The following is a 27,785-nucleotide window of genomic DNA, read 5'->3' as shown; positions in this document are numbered from 1 at the left end:
TAACCATAGATCCCTCGTGAAACATGGTGCTGCACATAGTCACGAGGGCCAACATCTGTGTATTCTGTATTAATTGTTAGCAATGATTAATCTCCTTAATCCTCTAGGTGTAGAGAATAGAGTCTGTTGTTTCCACCTCCAAGTATAGAGTGTTGTTTTCATCTCTCTCCAGCTATTCCCAACTAGCCTCTCCGGAGAGAGAGGAGATCTCTCTCGCGCGCTGTTCCTAACTAGCCTGTCCGGAGAGTACCGATCTGCAGCAAGCAGGCCATGGGGGAAGAGGCGAAGGAGTGGGTAATAATGGTGACGGCGCGGGCGCCCACCAACATCGCGGTGATCAAGTACTGGGGCAAGCGCCACGAGAAGCTCATTCTCCCCATCAACTCCAGCATCAGCGTCACCCTCAATCCCCACGACCTCTCCGCCACCACGACCGTCGCCGCCAGCCCTTCCTTCACTTCGGATCGCCTCTGGCTCAACGGCAAGGTACCTCATCATCACCTCACCAACTGTGTCTTTCTGCATTTTTTCTGAGCACAAACCTTCAGCTCGATTACCACTAATCTTTGATTAGCATCACCAAAATCAGCGCTATTCTTGATTACCACGAGCAAGATCAACACTTGGCTGGTCTATCATTAGCAAGAGTAGTCCTCAACCTTGTTTACTAATTCTCACGAGGACAGTTAGCACTAGTTTGATTATCACGACCACGATTTAACGCAACATCATTCCTAGCACCATTAGCAACATGACCACTAATCTTGATGATTATCTTTGGAGTAGGTCATCAACGTTGCTTTCTTCTGACCTTTTGTGATTCAGCATGCGTTTTCCCAAAATGTAACTTCTCATGTTGGTGATTATAAGCAAGTTTAGCACTAAGCTAGATTGATATGGCAACAGGAAGTCTCTATAGAAGGTGAAAGATACCAGAATTGCCTTCGTGAGATCAGATCTCGAGCACAAGATGTTGTTGATGCGAAAACTGGCACTGTCATCAGAAAGAAAGATTGGGAGAGCCTGCACTTGCACATTGCCTCAAAGAACAATTTCCCCACAGCTGCAGGGTTGGCATCTTCTGCCGCAGGGTTTGTGTGTCTAGGTACTGCCTTCTTTTGCAACGAATTCGTAGCTAGGTAATTTTGTAATTTATATTTTTGATGGGGACTTCCAACCACAAGTAAGGCTTGGTTGCCCTCTCAAATGCCCAATTTCCTTTGAGATGTTACCCTTACTGCATTTGAATGACACAAGTAAGGCTTGGTTGCCCTCTCAAATGCCCAATTTCCTTTGAGATGTTACCCTTACTGCATTTGAATGAACTAAAATGTCCTCATTGAGCTCCCACTTTTGGGCGATCTGGTACTTCCTATATAGAGCAAAAAGCTGTTATTATGTGGTTCACATTCTCACCCTTCTGTCCTTCAGTTTTGTGTGAAAATTATTACTTTCGGTTATATTGGAACCACAGGATCATAATAGCAGCAAGACAACCATGTTGAAGGAGAACATTATGAACCTTGAAACTATTATGCATAATTATGAATGCAAGAACTCATGATTATGTGCTCCCATCTGAAACTCAGCTGGTAAGGAGAGGGTGAATTGGAGGAGATGTGAACAGGCCGGGTTGTAAAGGGCTTCTTCTAGACGTAGGACAGCAGCACCAGCAGGCGATCCAGCGAGGTGCCTGTGCCGACAGATCCACCCTGGAGGTCTAGTTGCTCCTATGTCCTACCTCAACCCATTGGAGTCACTCTGGAGCTTGCCCACCAGCTACAATGCACTCGACGTCCACAGGTTTACGACAGCTCTCCACACAGCAGCTCCAGATTGGAGTGATTCTGTAGGGATATAGAGACACGCCCTCACTGAGGGTGGACTTGGCAAGTCTCTTTGCAGTTGTACACTCACCTACGCTAGGTATTTCTGGATGGTTGAGGATGATGATATCACACCCACATGAGCCCTCCTATTCTTGTACTACTGACTTGAAGATGTATCCTCCACATGTATTTTCACGTGCACTCACATGCTCACTATAGTGCACACTATGTTCATGCTGATGCTGCTGCTGCTGCTGCTGATGATGATGATGATGAGCTAGTCTGTCTTCTTGTATGAGTTTTTTTAAGTTTTGGTGGTCTTTTTCCATGGCTCAATACCACAAGGAACTCTTGTACCACTTTTGGTCTCATAGGCCCATTGGTTTTTTAAAGATAGAAAAAAGTTAATAAAAAAAAAGATTAAAAAAAAAACACCACATCCCAAGTGGCGATGGCATGGCATTATCACTTAAGCTCCACAAATGGCGGTCTATCAAAACTGGCTCCGCAGCTAGGTTGCAGCTTACTTCTGGGAAAAGTGACTTGGAGCCATTCTTAGCGTACTGGACAATTGCATTTTCTTCATGAAGGTTGCATTTTGCAAATTCTATACTAGATAGCTCTTGTGTGTGCAAGGTGTGCTCAGCCAAAGGGCAAGAAAGAGGGCCAAACACACCAAGTAGAGGGCGGACAGAGCAAGTAAGCAAGACGGCCAGTTGGTGCTTCAAATACAGCTAGACGGGTGGAAGAAGGCACATTAGGGGGCCCAGTTGTAAGCACGCAAAGGCCAGATCTGGGAGAGCATAAGGGCGGCCAGACTCAGCAAAAACGCAGCCCTATTTAGGCTGCGGGACAACACACAGTAGGCGGCCATCCATGGCAGCGAAACGCATCAGAAAGAAGGGTGTGTTGGAAATATTGTTCATCCCAAGATGGACTCCCTGCATGCTTGTATGTAGCCCATTTATGAGGCCCTGCACTGCATATTTTATTTGCTATTTTTGCACCATTTTTAGGCACCTTTTTAAACATTTTTAAAAACATTTTATGGATTCTTGTTCAGGTCGGCCTGTAGGACTTGGCCGACCAGCTCATGAGTACCTATATAAATAGGTGCCTCATTCCCACATAATTTCATCGCTGATTTCAGCCTTGGTTTGTGCATACTAGCACTCACAGGCCTCCCTCGTGCTGTACTTTCATTCATATTCAGGTTCTTGATCATTTGCAGTCTATTGTCTACACATATATGCTGTTTTATTCTCTGTTTTCAGATTTACAGCAGTAGCACAGATTTCTCACATGGTATTAGAGCCTAGAACTGCTCTAGGACTACATTTTCTTCAAGAACCTGTTGTTTACAGATTTCAGCACAAAAAGAACTGTGTTTTCAGATCTGGGAGCTGCGTTTTTTTCATCAGAAAGCTCCTTTTTTGTTTCAGAGGTGCTGCATTTTCTACATAGAGCTGTGTTTTCAGCATCTGTGGTGCCATTAAACTTTGGAGATCCATTTCTCTTCTCCCCTTTTGGTTTTTTCCCACCCTCCTACCCTTCATTCCTTCTTCATCCTCCTCATACTAACTGTGCTTAGTTTTAGAGGAGGTCTAACTGCTTCTAGCCCTATTTGAAGAGGAGTGTAAAGCCCCAATCAGATAATCCCTACGATTAAGCATAAACATGGAAACAAAAGGACATAGCATCAAGCTCACCGCCCAACCATAGAGCCTTTCAGGCTCACCCCCGAGCAAGGGGAACAGTAGCATCCGAGACATGGCTCCACGTGCAAAGTCCCTTGTGTCCCATACCACGAGTACACACCCATCGAATGCAAGCATGGAGTAGTCTCAAGGCCTCGAGTCCAGGTCTAGTGAGCTCTCTCCCTCCAACTGACCCATAAAGTGACTTATATAGGCTGCCTATAAACTAGGAGCCAAATATAGCACATGTCTCATAAAAGCTACTAATCCCCCCACTTAAGATGCCTAACCCTGGGTGATAACCGGTTAACCCAACCCGAGGGTCTTAACCCTGGTTAGTCCTGGGACGTAACATACTTCCTCCCTTATGAACCATTGATGTCCTAAACAATGAATTTAGGGAATCGACTCTTCAAACTACTGTCACGTGCATCCCGCACTTGGATGCCACGTAGACATATCTGTACAGAAGGTGCAGGACCTGGGATGGTAAATTGGTCCCATGTGAGCCTAGTCCAAGACGAGTTAGCCAGGGATCCATCCCAGTCAAGGATCCATCCCAGTCGTCCGAGGTCAGGTGTGCATTGTCCTGCAAAGGAGTCCAAGGTCAGGTGTGCATTGTCCTACACATGAAACAGTGCCAGTCCGCGCTGTGAGTCTCCCTCTGGAATGATGACAGTGATTCTGTGTATTTGGTATGGTACCGGATGCCAGATCATTGTGTAGATAGTTAGGGTTTGCTTTTAGGAATAGGGGCCAGCTCATAGGGCTACCCCAAGTCTTAGTGTGGGCATGGGGATAGTGTGAAACCTGTCAGAATACGCAGCGGAGATGATGACCAGATCTGGGAACACGAGCAAAAACGCAGGCAGAAAAATAGCACAAGAGAGAGAGAGATGTAGGCGTGTAACTCTGCTCTGATATACACAAGATCCCGAATATGATACAATGAGTGGTATGGGGCTGGGGGCCTATATATATGCCCCCACATCAGCAGTCGGCCTGCTATAGGGCAGCCGACTGGACACAAGAACCTCCACGACTGGATAATCACAGTCGGCCAGCATCAGAATGGGTCGGCCAGCACCAGAAGAGTCCCACGACTCATGCATTGCAGTCGGCCATGTCACAGATGCAGTCGGCCAGGCTTAGTGTCCTCCTGCCACTACTAGACTGCCTCCCATGCCACAGAAAAATGGGAAAAATAGGGGAAAATTGCGGGGAGTGAGGAAAAATGATAAAACACCTGATAAGGGCGGGCACACCCACAACAAAGGCCCTGGTGTATAAAATTGGACAGGAGATGACTTCTAACACCCCCTCTCAGCTCCTGGCTGTGAAACCAACCACTGGGAGCTGGGGTGCCGCCTGAGCAAAGCCTGAGAGAGCGACTTCGTGAAGAGGTCCACCGTACTGTCCTCCGTCAAACAGAACTCTAGCAAGATGTCATCAGCAACGATCTGTTCATGAACAAAGTGCCTCTGGATGACCATGGGTTCCTCCAGTGGAAGTCCAAACCTGCAATGCAACCTCTGCATCCGCACCACCTCACAAGCAGCATCACAAACAGCCCGGTACTCTGCCTCTGTTCTCGACAAGGCAAAAGATGACTGTCTCCTACCGCTCCGTAAAACTACTGCCGGGCCTGAAGTAGAGCTCCTCGTGTCCGGATCTCCTCCCCAAACCGAGTCACTCCAACCGTGGAGTCTGACTCCATCCAACAATCCCCCTCCTGTGTACAAGAGTCCATGATCCTTCGCATGCCGCAGAAACCACAGGAAACGCAATCCTGCCTCCCAAAGAGACATCTGCAACCATGAGCTCAACTGCCTCATCAGGAAGCTCCTGTCCAATCTGGTGTCCATCAACCAGATCAATGAATCATACAGCTTCTGAGTCACAGAGACATCACACTGCTCACAAGGATCAACACCTGTTACGGTGCACAAACAAGTCCTGGAAACCTTATGAAACCTGTCAACCACCCCCTCTGAATCCGGAACCACAAAGCCTGGAGAAACCACCTCCTTCTGCAAGTAAGCACCTGCCACCTGCCTGGCTTTCCGAAAGGTCCCCGTGGAAAGAACATCCTCATCTACTGGAGGTTCTATGTCCCGAACACTACGAGACATCAGAGCATAAGTGACCTGTTCAGCTTCCTCTGACTGACGAACACAAGAACTACCAGATGGGGGTTGTGTCATCCGATGAAGGCTCATGATGAGAACCATCTGTCCCACCCTCCTGTGCAATAGTTGTAGCTGCCTCCTCTTGTTCCATCTCCCACTGTGTAAAAGTATCGGCATTGCATCTTGCACTCTTGCCAAGCATGCGCAAGTTTGCGCTAATGAAGACAAGATCATTAGCTCTTTCCACCCCAAGCCGATTTCTTTTCTTTGATGAAATGTGACTGTAGGAGGACCATAATTGCTCTAGGCAAGAAGAGCGAACGGACTGGCTCAAGATCCGGATCGCCAACTGTTGTAGCTTTGGTCCATTTGATCCGAAGTCCTCCCACCATAATGCTGCACCAACCTTGAATCTGTCCTGCTGCGCATCTGCACATCCATATGAGCCTTGAAATGCCATGTAATTAGAGAGCTGGTCTCTAATTTTGCGCCTGATTTCTGCATCCGGCGTGAGGCGATCCAAGATGAGTCTCCAACCGTTGCTCACCTCTTTATCACCCTCCTGCCCTTTTCCCTGAAATTCTGGGTCCACCATAAAAGCAGCTGCATGTAAAGGAGAGGAATATGAGCTCCATCTCGCCACACAAAGCGAGTGGATCTCCTCATATCTATCTATGTCTGGCTCAAGCTTCTCAAGACTCTCTATCATCTGGTCCATGGCTTCATATACTTTGCCGATGCATGGCTGCATAGCATCAACAATCCTAAGCAAGTGGACAATGGGATGCACCATGGCGTCAGTGCGCTTGAGGTCCTCCCAAAAATCAGCATCGTCGACCTTTTTCTTGCATGAAATCCCTACCTGTGTACGTGCAAAAGATGAGGAGCAAAACTCATCACTGATGAATAGTTGCCGCACGGTACCCTGACAATCCTTCAAGCGATGCAACATAAGAAAGCTGTATGCAAAGCGAGTGTCCGAGTACTTGAGAAGGACCTTTGTGGACCTCTTCCCAAACTCGGATCGAAGGTATGTGTGATTGTTGATGAAGGTCACAATTGCACATGCATCATCAATCACCGATTCAATCCCATGACAATTTCCCAATATCTTTGAAAAGATTATTGAGACAATGTGCCATGCAAAAAGAGACGGTGATTTGAGGATACATACTCTCAAGAATAGCTCCCGCTGCCCTATTTGTCGCCTCACCATCCGTGACGAAACCGATCACACATTCGGGGCTGATAATCTCGACAGCACTACTCCACTCAGCAGCAAGTACATTTGCACTCTTTCCCGTCCCTGAAGCATCATGTGAGGAGACAAAGTACATCTCCCCCCGTGAGTATGCCACAAGGCCATGGATAGACCTTTTCCGATGTAGAACCTGATGTTTGGGTTGGAGTGACATAAGTGTTGGGATCCACTCCACGCACCCTTTGGCTTGCACTCAAAGCTTGATGGGCGGCAAGCTTTGCAAGAAGCTCCTTTCTTATCTCCGGTGTGACCCGCTCACAAAATTTCACCTCATGACCGGGCTCATGCAACAAATGGGCCCTCACCCTATTGGCCCCACCCACACGCTTATATGGGCAAAGCTTGCATGTCCATGGACGTGCACCCCCCGCATGAGTAGGAGGCTCGAAGTTGACCTCATCCCACCATGACCACCCATCCGTTCTACTCCTACCACCCGCATGAGAAGAGGATGCCATGAATAGTTAGTAACTTAGTAGTAGTCTAGTAGAAGAGGGTGGAGAGAGCTTAGAGGGTAGAGTAGGAGAAGAGGTAGAGGGAAGATTGAAGTAGTCTAGTAGAAGAGGGTGGAGAGAGCTTAGAGGGTAGAGTAGGAGAAGAGGTAGAGGGAAGATTGAAGTAGTCTAGTAGGAGAGGGTGGAGAGGAAGGTGGTGGAGTAGGAGAGGGCGGAGAGGAAGGTGGTGGAGTAGGAGAGGGAGATAGTGGAGTAGAAAGCTTGAGTAGGAGAGGGAGATGGTGGAGAGGAACTCAAGTCTTGGAAGTTGGAAGGCTTGAGTAGAAGAGGAGTAGCTTGCAGCCCATTATATAGCATATGGCAGCTCTCTCTCTCTCTCTCTCTCTCTCAAACTCTCAAACGGCCAGCCGCCAACGGCTAGTAGCCGTTACCCGAAAAAAAACGGCTGGAATTTGTAGCCGTTGCGTCGTTTTGCAGACGTCCCCCCGTCCCCGGCTGACAACGTTCCCCCGTCCCCCCGGGCGGGGACGCCCGTCCCCTGGTCACGTCCCGTCCGTTCCGTCCTCCAGGTTGTCCCGCCGCCGTTACACAACTGCCGTTAGTCGGGACGGCGTTCCCACGTCCCACGTGGTCCCCCTGTCACTATGACATGGGCACATTCTACATATCCGCGGTTTGCTGCTTTGGCAGTTTTCTTCTCTTCTCTCAGCTCAGCTCTACTGGATGCAGATGTTATTTCGTTATGGTCTACGGCGGCTTGGCTGGCTCATCTTTGATGCTTTTATCTGGGATGCTTATTTGGTTAGGAGGCTTTCTTATTAGTGTACAGGTTTGCATGGTCATGATCCTTTAGAGGATCTTTTGTGGGGGTTTTTTTGGGGCCATAGGTTCTGTGTGAGCCATGTGGCTGATGTACATTTTTACATATAATATAAAACACCATTTCACGAAAAAAAAAAGAAAAAGAAAGTAGAGTATAGGGATCTTCCACAGTACACCACACTGAGCGGGGAACAGGCCCCGTCTCCTTTCAGGAATTTATTTAGGAATAATCTACGGGCACGCTGGCCAGGATCAATACAATCAATGAATACAAAACAAACAGATATGCCGATGTAGGATGTCGATGTCGATGTCGATGTCGAGGCACAAGATCTCTGATGCCGAGCACACCGCGGGGATGACCCACAAGTATCTCTCACCAGGCTAGTACCAGAGCCAAAATCCAAATCCAAGTCTAGATCCAAGTCCAAGCTCCAAGTCCAAGGTCCAAGTCCAAGTCTCAAGTCCAAATCCCAAATCCAAGTTCCAAGTCCAAATCCCAAGTCCAAGCTCCAAGTCCAAATCCCAAGTCCAAGCTCCAAATCGTGAATCTCAAAGATGGGCGGCAGCCGGGAGCAAGGAGGTGTAGCGGAAGGTAAGGTAGATGATAATCTCCACAACTTTATGCATTTAATCCAAGAGAGAGACTCAAAGTGTCTTTTTATACTTGGGCAGGCCCGCTTTTTGCCAAAAAAGCTCTAACCAAGCTTTGCTTTTGTCTTTTTGTTTTTATATTTTAATAATAGTAAAATATTACTCATCTTTTGTTTTTATATTTTAATAATAGTAAAATATTACTCATCTTTTGCCCAAGTTCTTGATTTATGCTTTTCTAGCTTCAAGGCCTTGCTTTTTGGCCCTAGAGCTGCTTTTTGGAAAAGTGGCCTATAGCTTTTTGGTTTGGCTTCGTCTCCTCTTTCCAATGGTGCCCTTGGCTCGCGGTCACTTTTTTTATTTTCCTTTCTTTTGATCAAAACTGGTGCTTTTTCCTTTGCCAACTTCATGAACCCTGTTTCCATGCTTTCATCAATCCGTCCATTTGTCCAGGCATAAGTTCCACTATGTGAAAAAGAGCTAGAAGGGGAAAATAGTACAAAAAGACATATTCTGAAGCTAGGGTACACAAGAAAATTTTGCCTCTCTCTAGACTCTATGGGTTAACACCAATCAAGCAACAGAGATTGAAGGATACCAAATGAAAGGCCTATCTATGTAACTAATTGTTTGTAAGAGAATAACAAAGAGCAAAAAGCAATGGAAGACTTGAACAAATTCTCAAGCACACAGATATCTTAACTAGTGTATCTATATTACTTTAGTGAAGGCCTTCCCAAAGAAGGTTGAGGATAACTGAAAATATCAAAGAATGAAGTGCTCGAGATACAACCGAGTCACCTAGAACCTTATGAGGATGAAGCACTGGCCGCAATCTGCTGAATGCTGGTTTCCTGTTGTTCCAGGCAGGCTGAACAGAAGTTCACAGACCAAGGCTCAAGCTCATTTTGGGTTATTAACCTACGCTGCATAGGTTGGAGGCACGAATGCTTGTTGGGCTCCTCATGATATACATTTTTGGCTTAAAGTCTTTTCTTTTACAAGTACCAAGGCTCCACGTCAATGCATGTATGGGTTGCCTGTTACCTATCTGGCTGGCCCACTGCGCAAACGACCTGCCAATATAGCCTGGTACTTGGATCCATGTGTAAAAAGCACTTGACCTGGGGTTGCCTGTCTCTTATTGTCAGCGGGATCAACAGATTTAATTTGAATCATCTGAAAGGTGTGTCACAAGCTTCTCAGGGTTTTGCTTCTACTATAGGTATGTATTCTGTGTGGCATTTTGCTCATGCAATATCGCTTTGACTATAGGCAGTTACTTTTGCCGCATCTGTTGGAAGAGTCCTTAATTAGGAAGGACATAACATAGAATTGATGTTTACAAGAGAGAGTTCTATATGCACGCTTGAGTAGAAATAGTGGGCATGATGAAAATGTTGATTGTTTTTAGAGTTACAACAGATTCAAGCCTGCACTACTATTCTACTTAGATGAGGACCTTTGGCAGACAATGACTACCCACGAGCGGCACAAAGCAGCCCCAGACAGGGGTTGACGTGTTAATTAAATTGCTTTGGGACCTTATAAATCTTTCTCAGTTTTCAATACTTTTATTGCTGTCTAAATGAATCATAATTAAGTACAAACGCTTCTGCAAGAGTACTTGACACGAGTGCCCTTCAACAATTGGTATCATCTTCTCCTTTTGGTTTCTTTGAATGCCCTGAGGTGATTGCACTCATCCTTGTTTGAAACGCCCCATTTTAAGGCAATTGTTTGTACACCATGAAGAAGATTCCATTCACTGATTCACTAGTGGTTTTTGTTCATCCACCCATATGTGAACTTAAACTGAGCACTTCTGTACAAATATAATGGTTATCTATGACTTTTTTTTTCTGGTTGTGCTCATAGTTTACGCCCTTGCGCAACTAATGGGAGTGCAACAGACTTATGAAGGAGAGATTTCTTCAATTGCAAGGTTTGACTCATTGGCCTAGCTATCCTTATCATGGTTTTAGCTAGGCGCTTTGTTTAGGATATGATAAAATAGTACCATGATGCTGACAACATCAAGACATTTTTTTTTTCCCAAAAGGAGACTTCTATTAAGTATGAATAGACCATACAAAATCACGGCGGCTGGAAGAGCAGAAACAAAAAAAATATTCATCCCAAGATGTAGGGTGATCTCAACCAATATGGGCCACAAAGGTGCCAAGAGAGTCATGCGGGGGTTGATGAAAAAAGATCCCTTGATCCCACTCCCTCATGAAAACAGTGCGCTTTGCTTGCACAGATCTGGATGGTCTCTGTATACGAGCCCATGTGGCCATAAGAGTGTGAATAATATCTCCATATATACTACAAATTCACTTAGTGTTGTATATCTGAATGTCCTCAATAGCCTTTGTGTGTATGGCTTTCCAAATCTGCCAAGCTGTGATGCTGGCAATGAGCTCCCAAGTAGTATCAATCCTCTGCAGAGGTGGTCTATACTGTGGGATATCCAGTAGCATACAGCATTGGGCCAGACCTATGCATATCATTATGGCGTTGTCCAGATCCATGCCCTCAAAAAATATTTGTGGACGAGACTGAGTGAGCCAAGCAATAGCACCCCAAGTAACATAAATGGTATCCCTCCAAAATCTGCACATAAGCTGAGCTATAGAGCCCCAAATCCTCTGAGCAGCTCTACACCCACATATGCAACATCAAGACAATTTGAGTTGTGACTTAGTATATGTATTGGCATGTTCATGGTTTTGAGCTAAAACTTTATTTAGGATATGATGGGATGATTTATTATGCCAGTGATGACATCAAGGCAGTTTGAGTAGAGCCTTATTTATATATGATTGTTATTGAAGAAAGGCAGCGTGTGAATAGAATAGATTGAGAGGTACTTGGCCATTGTTGGTGCACCTCGTTTGGGACCCACGACTTTGGAGGTTTAGGGATAATTTCAGACAGCCCTAAATTCATTGTGTCACATCATCTTTGTCAGGTGACTAATGTGGCTCGCTGCACTAGTAGTGAGAGTGACAAGAGAGCCTGTAACACCACCTCCAAGCATTGGGCCCTTCCTTAAAGGTGTCCATATGCCAGATGTGAAGGAAAGTTTGCCTGTTCCTCTGCACTACTGAAGTCACCCTGTATGCATTCCCATCGACCTCTGAATGTGTGGATAAGATTCATCCAAATTGCACTGACTATTGGGCAACACCCTGGTTGATCCTTAACCCTTTAGCTTAGGTGTGATGTGACGTAGTCAACCAAAAAGAGCAAATGTATCACTTCAACACACAGGAGCTATGGGGGTTTATGTAGTGTTTTGTGCCTTGGGTGCTGGCAAACCCAATGTGGCTGTATGCGCTCTTGGATTGCTCGTGTGGCTTTAAGAAATTCTTTATGGATGTGAGTTGTGGGCTCTTGATATAACATTGGCCTGATAACCTCTTCCCTGTGACTTAATTTTAATAGAGTTTAGGAAAACACATCTCCATTGGGATTGCGTTTACCATCTTTGGTCTTAGCTGCTCCCCTTTGGCATTGTGTTTGCTGTGTTGTGTGCTATTGAAAAAGGAGCTCAAACAGTTCAACAACATTGTAATTGCTGTATTAACCAGTAGAGGTTAAAAACTGAGATTGGCAGGCAAAACAACAAATTGTAATGTGCAGGTTGCTGCCTGTATGCCAAAAACTGGCTGTTTGTTTTGGAGCTTTGTTGCCTCCTTGTGCAGCTGCTAGCTGGCTGCACGACCATTGCTGGTGTGATCTTGGTGATTCTTAGCAGACCGGACTTGTGGTGCATCAGCTCAATGGAGCTGCATGCCTTTCCTTAGAATATCAAATTGTCTTAAATAAACATAGTTTTTGAATAAGAAAATATGATAATTGTAGGACCTTCACAATCCTTTTCAAAAGTCTCCAAGCGAGTCTCTCTTTTGGGTTCTTAGCTTTTTTTTCAACTTGATTGCTCACAGCTGAGTTCTTGCAGGGTTGGCTCTGGCAGTGCATGCCGTAGTCTTTATGGTGGATTTGTAGAATGGGAAATGGGAAAGGTAAAATGCCGTAATGTTCTAACATTTGTTGTGCATGCAGACTTTCAATTCAGATCAAAAGAGTTTTGACTACCTTTAAGTAGTGTCCTCTTTTGTGTTAAAACATTAAGGATGATGAAGGCAAGGACAGCATTGCAATCCAGCTTGCGGATGAAAAGCATTGGGAAGATCTTGTCATCATTATTGCAGTGGTACGTTTAAATGCTGGCTTGTCGGATGAAAAGCATTGGGAAGATCTGGTTTTGGATAAAGTGTGCTTGGATATGTGATGGGCATCTCCATGTTGTGAGCTCCTTTGGGAGATAGTAGAGAGTCTTGCATGTTCGCTTGACCAGGGGTTGTGGTCCTATACGCATTGTCAACGTGTGGACAAGTTGCTTGAGTCTTGGGCATGTTAATAAAAGCTTGTATGAGTCAGACCTGGGCAAAGATATAACTTTTTGGTTTTTGTTGTGATGTATTACACTTGTCACATTCTCCGTCTGCCACATCTTACCTCTCCACAATGCACATAACTCAGCTCTTGCCACTTGCCAAAACCTTTTTCACTTATATAATTGTCATAACCCCACCGCTTGCCACTTGGTCATATCATACTCTTTGGACATCAAGAGCATGGTCATGAAAGATTCTACAGATTGTGCTTGACATACGATTTTGATGCATTTGAATTCTCCTCAACAGGTAAGTTCTCGACAGAAGGAAACCAGTAGCACATCAGGCATGCAGGAGAGTGTTCGCACTAGTAAGCTTTTACAACATAGGGCCAAGGTGGGGGTGTGCTTTTATGTTTACCTCTCTGAGTTTTCTTTCAATACTAGTCTAAAGACATTACATGGTAATTGCTTTTGTTGATATCTATCATGAAGTTCTTTACAGGAATTGGTCCCCAAAGTTATGCTAGAGATGAAAGAAGCAATCAAAGATCGCAACTTCGCTACATTTGGTCGCATCTGCTGTTCAGATAGCAACCAGTTTCATGCTACGTGCTTGGACACATCTCCACCTGTATTTTATTTGAATGATACTTCTAGGAGGTAAAGTACTTTTTGACCAAGGTGGGTTTGTTTTAACCTGCCAACTCTGAAGTTACTATCTTGTATTGGTGTTGTACAGATCCTGGGACCTGTAATGCTCTTTAGATGACTGTCAAAAGTTTTAACTAGATAACGGAAGACCCAAGTTATGATCTTCCACACAAACGTTTGGCACAGTCACACTCAGCTCAATCAATCAGAAGGCTAAGGTGGCTAGAGGTAGAGCTAACAATTTGGGCCAGTATGACATCAAAGTGAGCAGAATCAACCATATCTGCAGAGTGTGATAGCCTTATGAGAGAATCTACAATTTCTGCCAGTTCATTTATGTAGAGGCCGAAGACTATAGGGCAGAGTGGGCATCCCATTTCACTCTCATAGTGCGATATTTCTCCTTTGGGAGTCCTAGATGCATGCTTTTTACTGGTGACCTACACATGTATCGCCGAAATGGCCCAAGGGATCCTCTACTTCTAGCTGCCAGAGTCTACTGGTCATTTGAGCTCGTGAGAATATGTCAAAGGTTTTGCAGAAGTCCACATAATTTCTATCTTGTATGCAGGGCTTTCTCAATGGAGTAGTCCTGCCTAAAATCCTGCATAAGAAAGAGATTTGCTTTTGCTGTGATTCAAGCATGCCTCCTCTGCATCTTCGTAGACCTTGGTCATCACATGCCCAGTATTGTGGTTCAAACGTGCCTCCAATGCATCTACAATAAATGTGTGGGTCATTTGGATCTTCTGCATTTTGGATAGGCTTTTCCATGTTGCTGGTCCATGATTGGAGAAGGCCATTGCAAACAAGCTGCCATGGTTGCCAACCTAAGACTGGTGGCAAAGTCTCTTAGAAGCGATGAGGAAGACAATGTGAATAAAGCTCTTCAAAGTCCTTAGTTATGGATGGCTTTGGCAATGGAGAACAGAGACAGTGTGTTTGGAGGGATCACATAAGGGCTTCTTTTCTATGTTGAGGAAGGGCTTACTGTGGCCTTTCCAAACCATTGGGTGTGTAAGGGGGCACACTAGCGAAAAACAAGCTGGAGCTCCTCCGTGCAAGCCTTATCCCTGCACCATCACAAACTCTGTCCTCGCCATCGTCGCCTTCTCCGTTCCACCTTCGCCATCTCCTTCTCCACATCCGCCACTGCTTCTGCTTCTGCCTCCCCAGCTCTTGTCTCTGCTTCCACCCTATCTCCTTTGCTTTGCGCTGCACCGTTTCTCCTCTGCGCAGCCCGCCTTCCTCTGTGCCATCCCTAGCCCCTCCTCCTGTATGCCTTGCCCCAACCACCCTCCCTCCCCCTCGCCTTCCTCTGCACTGCTGCCGCCGCCTCCCTTTGCGCTGCCCGCCTTCCTGTATGATGCCCACGGCCTCCCTCCACATGTGTGTTCATCATGCCTGTCTCCACCCTCCTAGTTCACATTGTCCTCTGCCCCTCCTCCCCCTTGTTACGCCCCTTCGAGCTCTTCTCCGCCCCGCATTTCCCCCATGCCTTCCATGTGTGTGTGAACCTTTTGCTTTTGGTCTTCACCTTGCAGGAGGACTCCATGGCATCCGCTCTGTTGTCCCCAGTCTTGGCCACCGTCCCTTGCCTATTTTCAGAGGCTGACCTCCAGCACTTAGCTTCAACAATATCCTCCCTCGTGGCCTCTTCTTTGGTTGCAAGATCATAGGGAGGCACCTTGTGCGCGGACAAATCCGGGATTTGCTCCAGGCAGCCCTCATCGGCTAGCCCGACAAAATCACCGACATCCATTTTCATGGGCTTGGCTACTCTCATGTGGAGTTTGATTCACCTGCAGTGGCTGATCGTGTGATGGAGCAGTCCCATCGCGATATGCAGGGCTCAAGCGTTTTTCGCGAGCTGGCACCATGGCTTTAATCCTGCATCCAACCCCTTGGCAGGTGTATCCGGTTTCCCCGTGACGATCTGCTTTCCCAGCCTCCAGAAGGAGTAACACCTCCTGATTTGATCGATTGGACGATCGATAAGGCAGGTTTCGGAGTCCCTGCAACTGCCAGCCGCATGAGTGGTGGCCAAGACTGCGGGCATTCCGTCCATCAGAGTGTGCATTGTCTCCCCGGAGGATCCTCCACAGGTTATTGCAATCCCGAGCCTCCAGATTGACCCGATTCTTCAACGGGAAGAGTACTTCAGTTTCCCATGCTAGTGCGTCATCTGCAGGTAGAGGAAGCATGGGTCACCTTGCTCGATCTTGCCCTCGGTGTCAAGCTCAGAGAGGACGCTCCCCCGACCCCTACCTAAGACCTCAGTAGACATGACTAGTGAGAGCAGGGGACGCAGGGTGTGAGACTAGGGTGGAGGCACCTGACCAACCAACCTTTGCAGCCTAGCCTCCCTCGTAGGCTCAGCAGGAGGAGGGCACTAGCCGTTAGCAGACAGTCCATCGCCTGCCTCCCGAGGAGCGCTAGATTGCCATGAGGAGCTCCCGTGAGGTAATGGTGCCCACTTGCAACCGTTCTGAGCGTTTAGTTCTTGACAAGAAGATGGATGATGTGGCGGCCCCTCATGCCGCCCAAGAGATTCCTATAGATCTTGGTTCGTCCTTCGAGGTTCTGGGGGGCCCCCCACCCACACACCGCTCTCTACCATGGTTCCTCACCCCCTTGGTTCTCCTCTCCCCCCTCATACGAAGACCTAGGGAGATGAGGATCTGCCATTTATGCCACACAGACGTTGAGACACAAAAGCATTACATATGTCCTTGCCTAGTATACTATGAGATGTGCGGGAGGTGTTAAACCGGCCTTGGTCTTTAGACAAAACCAAAGGGCGGTGCAAAACAAACACTCGCACACAAAACACTTCAACACCTTTGAGAACCAAGAAAAGGAAAACAAACAGGGGGAGCTAGTGTGCTCCTGCAAACAGTCAACTAGTGCTACGACGGACATTGATGACCCGCCTAGGTGATAGCTTTCGCACTTATGTCACTGGCATAGTTGGTGTATGGTATCATCGCTTTCCCTGGGAGCCTGTGGGAGCCTTCTTGCTGTCGCTTCAACTCCTCGTTGGTGTCCACATCTTGCAGGCGAGTCTGGCCTCTGCACCCTCCTTACCGCTGACTCAACCGCATCTACAGCACCAGCCATGGTGCTCGCTTGCTCACGCCGGTCCTGTTTTCCTCTGTTGGCTCACCCTAGAGAAGACTTTACTTCAACAGCCTCCTCAAACAATGGGGGGATCCTATGTGCGTCTGCTATTACCCATCTCGCTTACTATTGTTCTAGATAGCTGAGACCTCACACGCCATCCACAGCCTCTCTACGAGTAGTCTCCAGCCCCAGTCCCAGCCCTAATGCCAACTCTGTTCTTGCTGTTGACAATAAAAAATAAGTATCCTATCCCTAGGATTGATGAACTTTTGGATCGGTTAAGTGGAACCCAAATGTTCACAAAGATCTCAAATCCGGATATTACTAGATCAGAATCAAGGATCAAAATATCCCCAAGACAGCCATCAATACTTGCTATGGGCATTATGAATTTACAGTCATGCCGTTCGTGTGAGATCCCTGCCCTCTCTACGCATCGAACTCGGGGTGCTAGCAGCGGAAGTAGCAACCTCACGCCAAGGCAGAGCTTCCCTACTCGGGGCCTCGCCCACGAATGTCCGGACAAGAGACTAATCCCTCGGGTAACCATCACTTTGTAAGCATTATCACCCGCGGCCTCCACCACTTCATCCACACGTGCCTTCTTGGCACTAGCCACTTGCACAAGAAGCTGAACCATGGCATCAACTATGCTTTCATCGTCATCAAAAGAGAAGCATGGATAAGAAGATGCTAGACAAGCACGCATCAAAGGTGTTGTACCACACCTCATCTCCAGGACCAACCCAGATGGGAGACATAGAAGATGCAACACACATGATCAAAACCTAGTAGATCTCTTCAATGCCCTACACCAAGACTTCATAGAAGATGGCTACAATATCTTTGATCTCTCTAGAAGATAGTGTGTCCAGTAGTCACATGTTGGATCAATCTGTAACCTACGAAAAAAAAAGTGCCACTCTCCAAGGTACATAGGTGATCTACACCCTACTCTGTTGAGCAAACACCGTCATGATCTCATCTACGTTATGAAGCCTTCACATATCTTATAAAATGGCAATCAATCAATGAGAAAAAGCAAGAGATTTATAAAGAGACCCACCATCAAGTCCAAGTCACATTGTGAGTTGTGTCTATAGGGAAGTTTGTCATGGACAAAGATTCTTCTCATCACCTGTTAATCCCATTCAGATTAACAACATGATCCTCAATTGAGGACATTAATAAGTGTCATGTAAAGGTACTATAAAGGTTGTACATTATGAGATATTGGCCACCCAAGGCCTACTTAGTAAGTTTTGGGTGTCCTAGTGTGAATAAGGGCCAATTGTATATAAGGCAATTTCTCATAATGAAAAGGACACAATCCTCTTTGTGCTATTGAGAGCTCTCCCCTTGTGCTTGTGAGAGAGTGAGGAGTGAGAGCATTCTAGCATTGTGCCTCTTTCATGCTTGTGCGTTTATGCTTGTATGAGAGAGTGAAATGAAATGTTATATTAACGTCTTCAAAAGGCCATAATGACCTATGAGACCAAAAAGTTACGTCATGGTGGATCTGATACAATGTCTGGATAAAAAACGTGAAAATAAAAAATAAAGATGATACTACTGGCACCTAGAAAATGAAACTGGAACTGGAAGGTAAAGAGAAACCCTTATAGGGTGTGAATATAGTGAGGGGGGTGTACGCTATGGAGGTGAGTGGAGTACAGTGAGGGGATACAATATCATGTGGGACGGGGGGGTACACTATGGAGGTGCCTCCATCTCATAATATGTGCCGCATCGGACGCTGGCGGATCTCCTCAATATCCTTTGTGGTCAGCACCCTGACTGGGTGTCCCGCATGTCTCGCAAGAATAATCCGAATCCGCCGCTGCAACCTCCATCTATGTTGGGATGCCCTCCTCCGTAGTCGTGGGCGTCTGGACCACCCAAGCTTAATCGCACGATCAATCAGTGTACAGTTGGTGTGGGCGGTATCCATGTCCTGCTGCTGCTGTGGTCCATCGGCGTAGTGATGGCTGGACTAAAGAAGTCTGTAATGTGCTTTTGATGCTGTGAATGTTGTGGAAAGTAGTTTAGGAAAGGATTCATTGGTTACTCTTGATAAGTTGATGTTAGCATCACAAAAAACACCAAGGTGAAGAAGCAGGTCGGGTGTTGTTTTTTTCTTTTTTTTTTTAAAATTCAAAAAAATAAAAAACATAAGGAACCATGGATTGAGCTAGGAACTTGCATTTCATTCCTTAGCATTGGCACAATCTAATTTTCATCATTTGGATAAGTATTATGCACCCAAGACTACAAATTGCCGATGCGGAAAACTCCACGTGAAAGTGCAAGAAGTTGTTCATGCGACGTGAACCATTTTCCTGCAATTTTACGCCGCAAGTCGCTCACGAAATCAGTGCCGGGATTTTCGGCGAAAATCACGGGATTACATTCCAAAAATAGAAACCCTTATCTTGACACCTCTGACACGGTACAACCCGTCAAAAATTGGAGCACGTGAAAGTGCAGTAGACTTTCACGACGTGAACCATTTTCGAAGCAGTTCACGACGTGAAACACTTTTTGTTTCACGACGTGAAAGAAATCCTGTTGTGTCACGTGAAGACCAAAACCGACGGATTGACAAAACTAAGGCTGTGAGGGTCGGCTAAAGAAGGGAATTTGACTGAATGAAGGAATTTAATCTTAAGGAGGGAAATTGTTGAGCACGTGAAAGTGCAGGAAAACAATTCACGACGTGAATCATTTTCCATTCTTTCACGACGTGAACCATTCTTTCATGACGTAAACCGAGTCCTGTTGTTACATTCTCTGCTAATTTACGCCTTCTAAACAGAGTGATAAAATCGAAAATTGAATCAAATTAGGTTAATTAATAGCTTAGCAAATTATATATACATGCACTTAAGATCTGGAAGACTCATCGGAGACGATCTTACGCCTGACGATAGTGCATCAAATCATCCAGGAACTTCCTACCAAAGAAGTGTGGGATCAGGACATTCCGCAAGCACATACTTTGAGTGTTTTGAGAAACTTGACCACCGCAGAAACGAGTAGTGAAGAATCCATGGAAGAAGGGTTGAGATACGATGGGTTTGGGGAAGGAGATAAACCACACTCCCCAACCAAGTCCAATGGGATCATTGATATCGCTCGGGGATTTTTTGGTCTCCAAACTAGTCATGATGAAGAAGCGCAATCTGCGGGCATGGGTTCGTCAACTAGCGCTGGACTTGGTCCAAGACAAGAAGGGCCATTCCAAATGTTGAATTCTAGGTTGTCAAATATTGGCACCCCTCGAATTAGACGAGATATGGAAAGTGCAGTTAGGATGGGTCAAATATTCTTTCCCACAGGTTGTGTGATAGCCACTTTGGAGTACTAGAGTTATGGCATAGTTATAGCGCCAGCTCATATAGTCGGGCTCACACTATGGATCGACCATTTTGTATGTTAGTGTAGGATAATACTTTTTCTTTATGTATGTACTCTTATCTTTTAGTTATATGGCTGTAGAGAAGAGAAGAAGTTTGAAGAAAATTTCAGCCATCCATCTCTCTCTCTCTCTTGTGTGTGTGTGTTTGCTTGCAGGGAACTCAAGCTCTCTCTCCCCCGTATTCTCTTTAGGCATGAGCCCGCTGGGTCCACCAAGAAATGGCCTCACCTTCCAAATTCCAACTAGCTAAGATCACTTTGTGAATATCATTCTTTCTAACTGCAACAAAATAAGCTTCAAATCGATGAAACCAGGAATAAAGGGTTGGGTTGAGTTTACCATTACACTTACTGAAGTTCATTCTTTTGGGAGGATACTTGAGGAAGCCACTGGTGTTGCTCTTGCGTCTAAAGTTGCAAGAAATCTTTTGTGCTCCACGCGTCCCTTGGTGTCATCTTGTGCAGTAGCATGGGATGCTACTGCACAGTCTTCTATCAATCGAATTTCCATTGCTTACATTTGCAACTCGAGTATCGAAATCGACTGCGGTCATGAAAGGGTCATCCGGTAGAGGATTTGCTATTGGGATCTGGGAAACAGAAGGAGATCGAGGAGGAGACGGAGAAAAAGGGGCTAGAAAACGGATACGCGCTCTAGTTTGCGATTGCTCGCATCATTTGCCGGAACATATCATGCACTCTCATGTCTGCCGCCCTCGAAAGATTGCGTGGTGCTCTTTGTTTCGAATTTCATCGTTCTCTCTCTTCGTCGAAGCTTGCCATAGAGGGGAAATGCACTTCCTTTCCAGAATGCAATTTGATAATCCACTATGCATATGGGAGACTTTCCGGAGGCTAAAAACCAACCGTCCTTCTAGGTACAGGAGTCACACCGAAAGGGGTGGTCCATCGGCATCTAGAAACCAACCACACAAGCGAGAAAAAAAATCCTTTCCTTTTTTTTTCCTAGTTTTTTGGCTGAATCTTGACACTCGAAGACGACTCTAGTACCAATGTAACATGCAAAAGCTCGGCATAAGAATTGGTAACAGAATTCAGCAATTGTTCGTGACGAAGATAACGCAGATGTGTAGACATAGAGAGAGAGGGAGAAGAGGACAAAGTATTGGTTCTTGAATACCCTTTGTGAGGCCCCCACCACGAATGGTGTATTTGCTTTATTAGAATGATGTAAATTGTAAATAAAGGCTGGTTCTTGACCTGCACTCTTCACCTTGGCTGGAGCACTTCCCTTTGGCTGTCTTGGTTCTTGGAACACACTTGCCCTTTGTGAATTATGAGATAGATGGACTGATTTCTGGTCTTGGGTATTCAGGCGGTCGTTTGGCCCAAATAGGGGTCGGTCTGTTTCAATTCTCCATCTAGCAAGTAAATGCTTTCTATTCAGTGTTTTCACACTGCTCGTTGGCTGGCCACCATCCTGGCTGCTGGGCAGCTCCCTAGCCCTGCTGACTGGGTGCTGGGCAGCACCTAGGCCTGGCCGCCTGGCCGGGCTGGCTGTAGGGCCTGTCGGCTACCTAGCCAGGCCCCTTGGCTGACAGCTTGCCCAGCCCTCCTAGAGGCTGGTGGGCAAGGCCTAGGGCCTTCTTGGCCCCTTGGGGTGGCACAAAGCTTGCCCCATGCCCAATGCAAGCGATACGAGATAATCCCATTTCTTGGGGTAGCCCTAAGGGCTGGCCCCGTCTACATGCAATCCTACATGCTTCGATAGATGCCTGGTACACGGTTGCAAACCCAACACACAGATCATTTGACATCATTCTAGAGGGAAACTCGCAGTACGGATTGATGTGCAGGACAATGCACACTTGACCTTGGACGTGTAGAGTGGAACCCTGGCTGACTCATCCCAGATTGAACTCACATGGGACGAGTTTCCCCTCCAGGTCCTGCACCTTTTGATGCATTAAATTCAGGTCATGTATGGTATGTTGATTCTGGTGTATCTAACGGCATGATCAACCATGGTGAGTGGTTCATAGAATTGAGGGATTTGGAAAAACGAGATTATGTAGAAACATGTGATGATACAATGCACCTTATTGTGTATATTTGTAAAGTTTCTGTCTATATATGATGGAAAAATGTAATACCTTGTTGATGTGCTTCATGTGCCGAACATAACAAAGAAGCTAATTTTTGTTGGTGAGATGATTGAGCGAGGTTTGTAAGTGAGGTTTAGTCCTCACAGATGTTATGTGGAGGATTCCAATAACCAATGCCGCTTCATTGCAAAGGGAAACAAAGTTGGTAGAATGTTTACATTGGATGTAAGCATGCTTGAAGTAAAGGTTACAATGTTTGCACATGATACAGGTGTGATTATAGACAACGATATTTGGCATAAATGCATTGGATATGTCAATATTCAGTGGTTGAAGAATATGCAGGTCCAAAGTATTGTTGCATGTTTGCCAAAGATCAAAGTGGATAGAATCCACGGAGTATGTGAAGCGTGCCAATTGGGCAAGCAGGCTAAGCATGCATTTCCAGATGATAAGCATGTAAGTCAGACCTTTGGATGTGGTGCATTCTGATGTTTGGAGACCAACACAGATGGCACCAATTAGATGATGCCATTATTACAAGGCAAGATTAGTTTCCAAAGAAAATGCACAAACATATGGAATTGACTATGAGGAGATGTTCAGCCTGGTTGCTAGGATGGTAACCGTGAGAGAAGTCATTGTTATGGTTGCAGCTAAGGGATGGATATAAAGAATGCATTTTTGCATGGTGACTTACAGGAGAAAGTTTACATGGTGCAACCACTTGCTATTCTCAAGATATCTTCAGTGGGTGGTTAGACTAGCAGTGTGGCGGTGGAAGTTGAGGTAGTGGTCTGCAAGTGATAGTACGGGTATGGGTAGGGAGAGTGTTGAGATATCAAGCTCAACTAGTGCGGATATGGATGACACGCGAGGATGGAATCTCTACACTTATGTTGTTGGCATGGTTGATGAGATTATGGTTGATATTTTGTTAGTCGTTTACAGGCTGTATGATGGCCACTTTGGCTTACTAGAGTTATGGCATAGATATAGTGCCATTCACATTTTTGGGTTCACACTATGGACCTTGTATGTTTTAGTAGGAGAGTCCTTTCCCATATAGTATGTACTCTTATCTCTGGATCTCTCACAACGGTTAGCAGGAAGCTCCAGTTCTATAGAGACCATTTCTTGAGAGTTTCAGAGGGTGGATTCATTGAGAGCCCGTGATACATATAGACACATGTCACATGCCATGTGGATAGCGATTGGTCAGCTCAATTATCCTCTCACTACCGTAGAGTGGAGATTAGTATAGCCAAGCACATCTCACAAGTGGGCCAGACATGCAGAGGACGCACTACAAGAGAGGTGGAGGATGAGGAACATTACATGTTCAGATGCCCAGCCTACTATGAGATGTGAGGGAGATTCCATTCTCTTTCGAGACAGCTTCGGTCCACTCTCATGGGTGATGCAGAATGAGGAACAGAGATGCCTAGGCATGTTCCTGGTGCAGTTCTTGATTGAGCTCGGACTCAGATATGCAGAGGACACATGGATGAGGAACATTACATGTTCAGATGCCCAGCCTACCATGAGATGCGACGGAGATTCCATTCTCTTTCGGGACGGCTTCGGTCCACTCTCATGGGTGATGCAGAATGAGGAACAGAGATGCCTAGGCATGTTCCTGGTGCAGTTCTTGATTGGGCTTGGACTCAGATATGTACAGGACGCACGGATGAGGAACATTACATGTTCAGATGCCCAGCCTACCATGACATGCGAGGAAGATTCCATTCTTTTTCGGGACGGCTTCGGTCCACTCTCACGGGTGATGCAAAATGAGGAACAGGGATGCCTAGGCATGTTCCTGATGGAGTTCTCGATGGAGCTCTGACTCCATAGAGAGGGGCAGTATTGAGGCAGTACTCCGAGAGACATACTTGGCAGCACTCATCTCAGACTATCATCATAGATTTCTTTGAGATACACCCCCATACCTCGGAGATCACTACTTAGACACACAACCCCTTGATCCCACACACCCGAGGGGTTACTAGTAAGAGGGCTCGATCTATACTGCGGTTAAGACATCCCTCGCCCTGAGCAACACCTTCCTCCTCCTTGATCTCAGACGCAATGGCAGACTCCCATCACAAAGGCCATACATGGGGGGATTTTCTTTATTTCTTCAATTTATCTCCTCTTCCTTACATTTGGATTAATCTAATTGGCCCCTCATATCTGATACAGATCCCTATAACTTCAGATTGCAATTCGGAGATGGTTTGATACTCCAACCATTCAGTACAAATTTGTTACCCATCAGATCTGTATTGGCTGAGGATGGTATCACTGTCAGATGATCGTTCGCGAGGCTCCCTCTCACATAGTGCATACCACATGCATTGGTAGCAGTTGGTTTTTTTCTCTCGGTTCTTTCTTTCCATGGCTTAGTATTTCCAAGGCAATATTGTATCACCTTTTGGACTCATAATCGTAGACGTTCAATAGAGCTCTCAGCAAGGGGACATACTGCTAGGGTACTTTAATGCTTGGACAGGATGCAAGCAAGTGCAAATGTATGATGATGATGCCATCAGATTGTTAGAGATTGATTTGGCTGAAATGGGACTATAGAGGAGCAAAAAGATGTGGAGAGAGAGAGAGAGAGAGAGTTTGGTGCTGTGTTTAAAGCACCTTCAAAGTGCAAACATAAAGAGAGCTAATGAAGTTGGTATCCCACCATGCTGGCAGGATTATAAGCTTTGTTGAACGTTGGAACAAAGCTGAGGGCATTCTGCAGGTCTCTCTCTCTCTCTCTCTCTCTCTCTCTCTTATATTGACTCCCCCACGCTAGTTTTTTTGGATGAATGAGGATGATACTATACCGACATGAGCTCTCTTTTGTACTGAGTTGTATTGATCTAGAGATATATTTTTTCACATTTTTACATATAAGCATGCTCACTATGATGCTTACTGTAACGAGGATGATGATGAATTAGTCCTACACCTAGTTTATCCTTTTGTATCAAATTTTTAGTTTGTTTTAGGCTTTTCCATGGCTAAGTACCACATTGGATTCTTGTACTGCTTTTGGTCTCATAGACCTGCTTTTCTTGCAAAGATGTTTTGGGCAATTTGAAAGATTCGTTACATTGGTTTAGAATGGGAATACAAAATCCATACAGGTGTATAAATTTTGAGAAGCCTTGCATGACTACAGGCTGCGTACACTTTTGATGCTGGACCTAATGCAGTCCTCTTTGCTCCGAATAAGAGCACTGCAAGTGAGCTTTTAAATCGTCTGTTGTTCTATTTTCCTCCAGCAAGTGACAGGGAAATCTCAAGGTGATGAATTTCATTACCACATTAATTAATTGGTCCATGTTTATTGTACTCTTTTGCTTACCACATTTTTAATTATTGTGGCCCAAGTTTATTGTGTTTTCAATTAGAAAGAACATGGTGCAGACAAGAAGTTCATCTCATGATTTGATGTTCTGGCAGCTATGTTGTGGGTGATGTGGATCTTCTATCTTTCAAAGAAATGGATGCCTCTTTTCAACCTCCAGAGGCTCAAGGAATGACTATTACAAGGTCGCCGGGCGAGCTCGACTACATTCTATGCACAAGACCTGGTAAAGGCCCTTTTGTGCTAGAAGATCATCTCCTTGATTCAAGTACAGGCCTTCCCATATGAATGCACACATTAAGGGAGATGCTTGTCATACTTTGTTTGAGTTGTGTAAGGTGTTTCTCTGTAGACAACTTCTCAAGTCTAAGCATGCAATCATATGTAGGCTCATGATTTCATTATGTGTCATGTGGTGCTAGTGTTCTTGTTTGCTGCTTTTGTGGGCGTTACTATGTAGTAAAAGAGCCTCAATTCTACAATGGAGTTGCAATGTACGTTTAATTCCAATCACTCAAGACTTCAATCAACAAATGGATTGTCTTGCCGTTTATTACCGGTTGAGAAGGTGTTGAGACACCCAATGATAAAGTTTTTTTTTTAAAAAATCATGTAAATTTATTATTTTTAAAATTACTAAAAATAGTGTAAAAAATGATGTAATCGGTCTTATTTTTAAGGAGACGTATTAAAAAGAGTGTCTTTAATAATTGATAGAAGGTACATGCAAATGGTCTAAATACTTATAGAAAAATTTTGATATTGCATTTGTAGTGAGCCTAAAAAAATTATTCAAGGCATTTTCAAAGTAGAGTTCGAAAAAAATATCTAGATAATGATCATGAAGGACTATACTTAAAAAAAAATGGAACTTGAGTTTTTTTCCCCAACTAATATCGTGTCTTGAGTGTAAATCATTTTTTTGCAAAAGCTTCCAAAGGCCATTAAAAATAGCTTTTTATTTCCAAGACAAGTGCTAACAACAATAATAACTTTACGTTTTGTGCTACGTGCCATTTACATGTGCAATAATTTTATGGGATACCACTCTCTTGGACACATGTTAGGCTTGATGATAATCTCTCTCTCTCTCTCTCTCTCTCTCTCATGCACGTGTGCACGGGTGATGTATTTTAAAAATTACTAGTACTCAACCTACACGTTGCGATATGTAAAAGACATTAAGAAGTGAAACGCAAGAATGGAAGCGGGAATACGAAGAGTCAATTTAAGGGGTTTTTTTCTCTTCTTTTTTAGAATCAAGGATTTCTTTTTTCTCTTCTTCTTGTGCCTTGGTTGTCCATGGTAAATATGTAATAGATGAATATTGGGGTCAAGATTATTGTCATCAAGAGGCTACGCAGCCTTCGCTCTCCTTTTCATGCAAATCGAAAGGCCACAAATGTAGCCCTCCTGTGACCCATCCTTGCATTACCACACTACCACCACCTTCATCTTGTTGACCTCTTGTCGTCATTTGCAGTGCCATTGCATGTAGATCCACAGCCGGCCACCCTCCCTCGCTTGATCTATCTCCTTTGTGCTCCAAGATCACAAACATGAAGAGAGAGAGAGAGAGAGAGAGAGAGGCACAAAGATAAGCTGTCCTTTTATTTTTTTTCTCCTCGTTGATATGCAAGAGAGAGAAACTAGTAGCAAAGCCAAGGCAATCGAGCACAAAAACAAAGCCATGCACTTGCTGCAAAAAAAGAATGTTGAGCAAGAAAGTGGAAAAGCACAAGCAACTGACAAGGCCACCTTTAAGATGAGCTATCAAACATTGCCCTTGGTGAACCATTGCACCAACAACAAGTGGTCCATGGACATTGACAAACATGTGTTAAATTTTTAAACCCTCTTTTTAATACTTCTTTTGGCTCCCCACTCAGTGGGCAGAGCGCTCTTCATGGAGGTTAGAGCTATTACATTTGGTAGGTACATCACGCGGATGCTCAAAATGCTA

General features: G+C 45.2%; 1 protein-coding gene across 1 annotated transcript; it reads left to right on the top strand.

Moving 5' to 3' along the window:
* Positions 1-130: 130 nt before the first annotated feature.
* Positions 131-26,485, top strand: LOC147604863 (diphosphomevalonate decarboxylase MVD2, peroxisomal-like). The gene is made up of 10 exons (XM_086794491.1): positions 131-486; positions 907-1,105; positions 10,666-10,732; positions 12,755-12,818; positions 12,929-13,009; positions 13,503-13,589; positions 13,698-13,855; positions 25,162-25,210; positions 25,634-25,758; positions 25,918-26,485. Exons 1-10 carry the CDS (start codon positions 271-273, stop codon positions 26,108-26,110), a joined length of 1,239 nt encoding a protein of 412 aa, XP_086650617.1. The 5' UTR covers positions 131-270; the 3' UTR covers positions 26,111-26,485.
* The last annotated feature ends 1,300 nt before the right edge of the window (positions 26,486-27,785 follow it).

Source organism: Cibotium barometz, chromosome 61 (genome assembly GCF_041138505.1).
Source record: "Cibotium barometz isolate CiBa-2024 chromosome 61, ASM4113850v1, whole genome shotgun sequence".
NCBI classification, from domain to species: Eukaryota; Viridiplantae; Streptophyta; class Polypodiopsida; order Cyatheales; family Cibotiaceae; genus Cibotium; species Cibotium barometz.
Note: the sequence above shows the minus strand (reverse complement) of the source record. Positions and strands in the feature narration are given on the sequence as shown.

Bases quoted from the DNA above. Each gene is read 5' to 3' on its own strand.
- LOC147604863 (XM_086794491.1), top strand. From the start codon at position 271: ATGGGGGAAGAGGCGAAGGAGTGGGTAATAATGGTGACGGCGCGGGCG. The intron at 1,106-10,665 runs GTACTGCCTTCT...TTGTGCTCATAG, and splicing joins CGCAGGGTTTGTGTGTCTAG to TTTACGCCCTTGCGCAACTA. The intron at 12,819-12,928 runs GTAAAATGCCGT...TAAAACATTAAG, and splicing joins TAGAATGGGAAATGGGAAAG to GATGATGAAGGCAAGGACAG.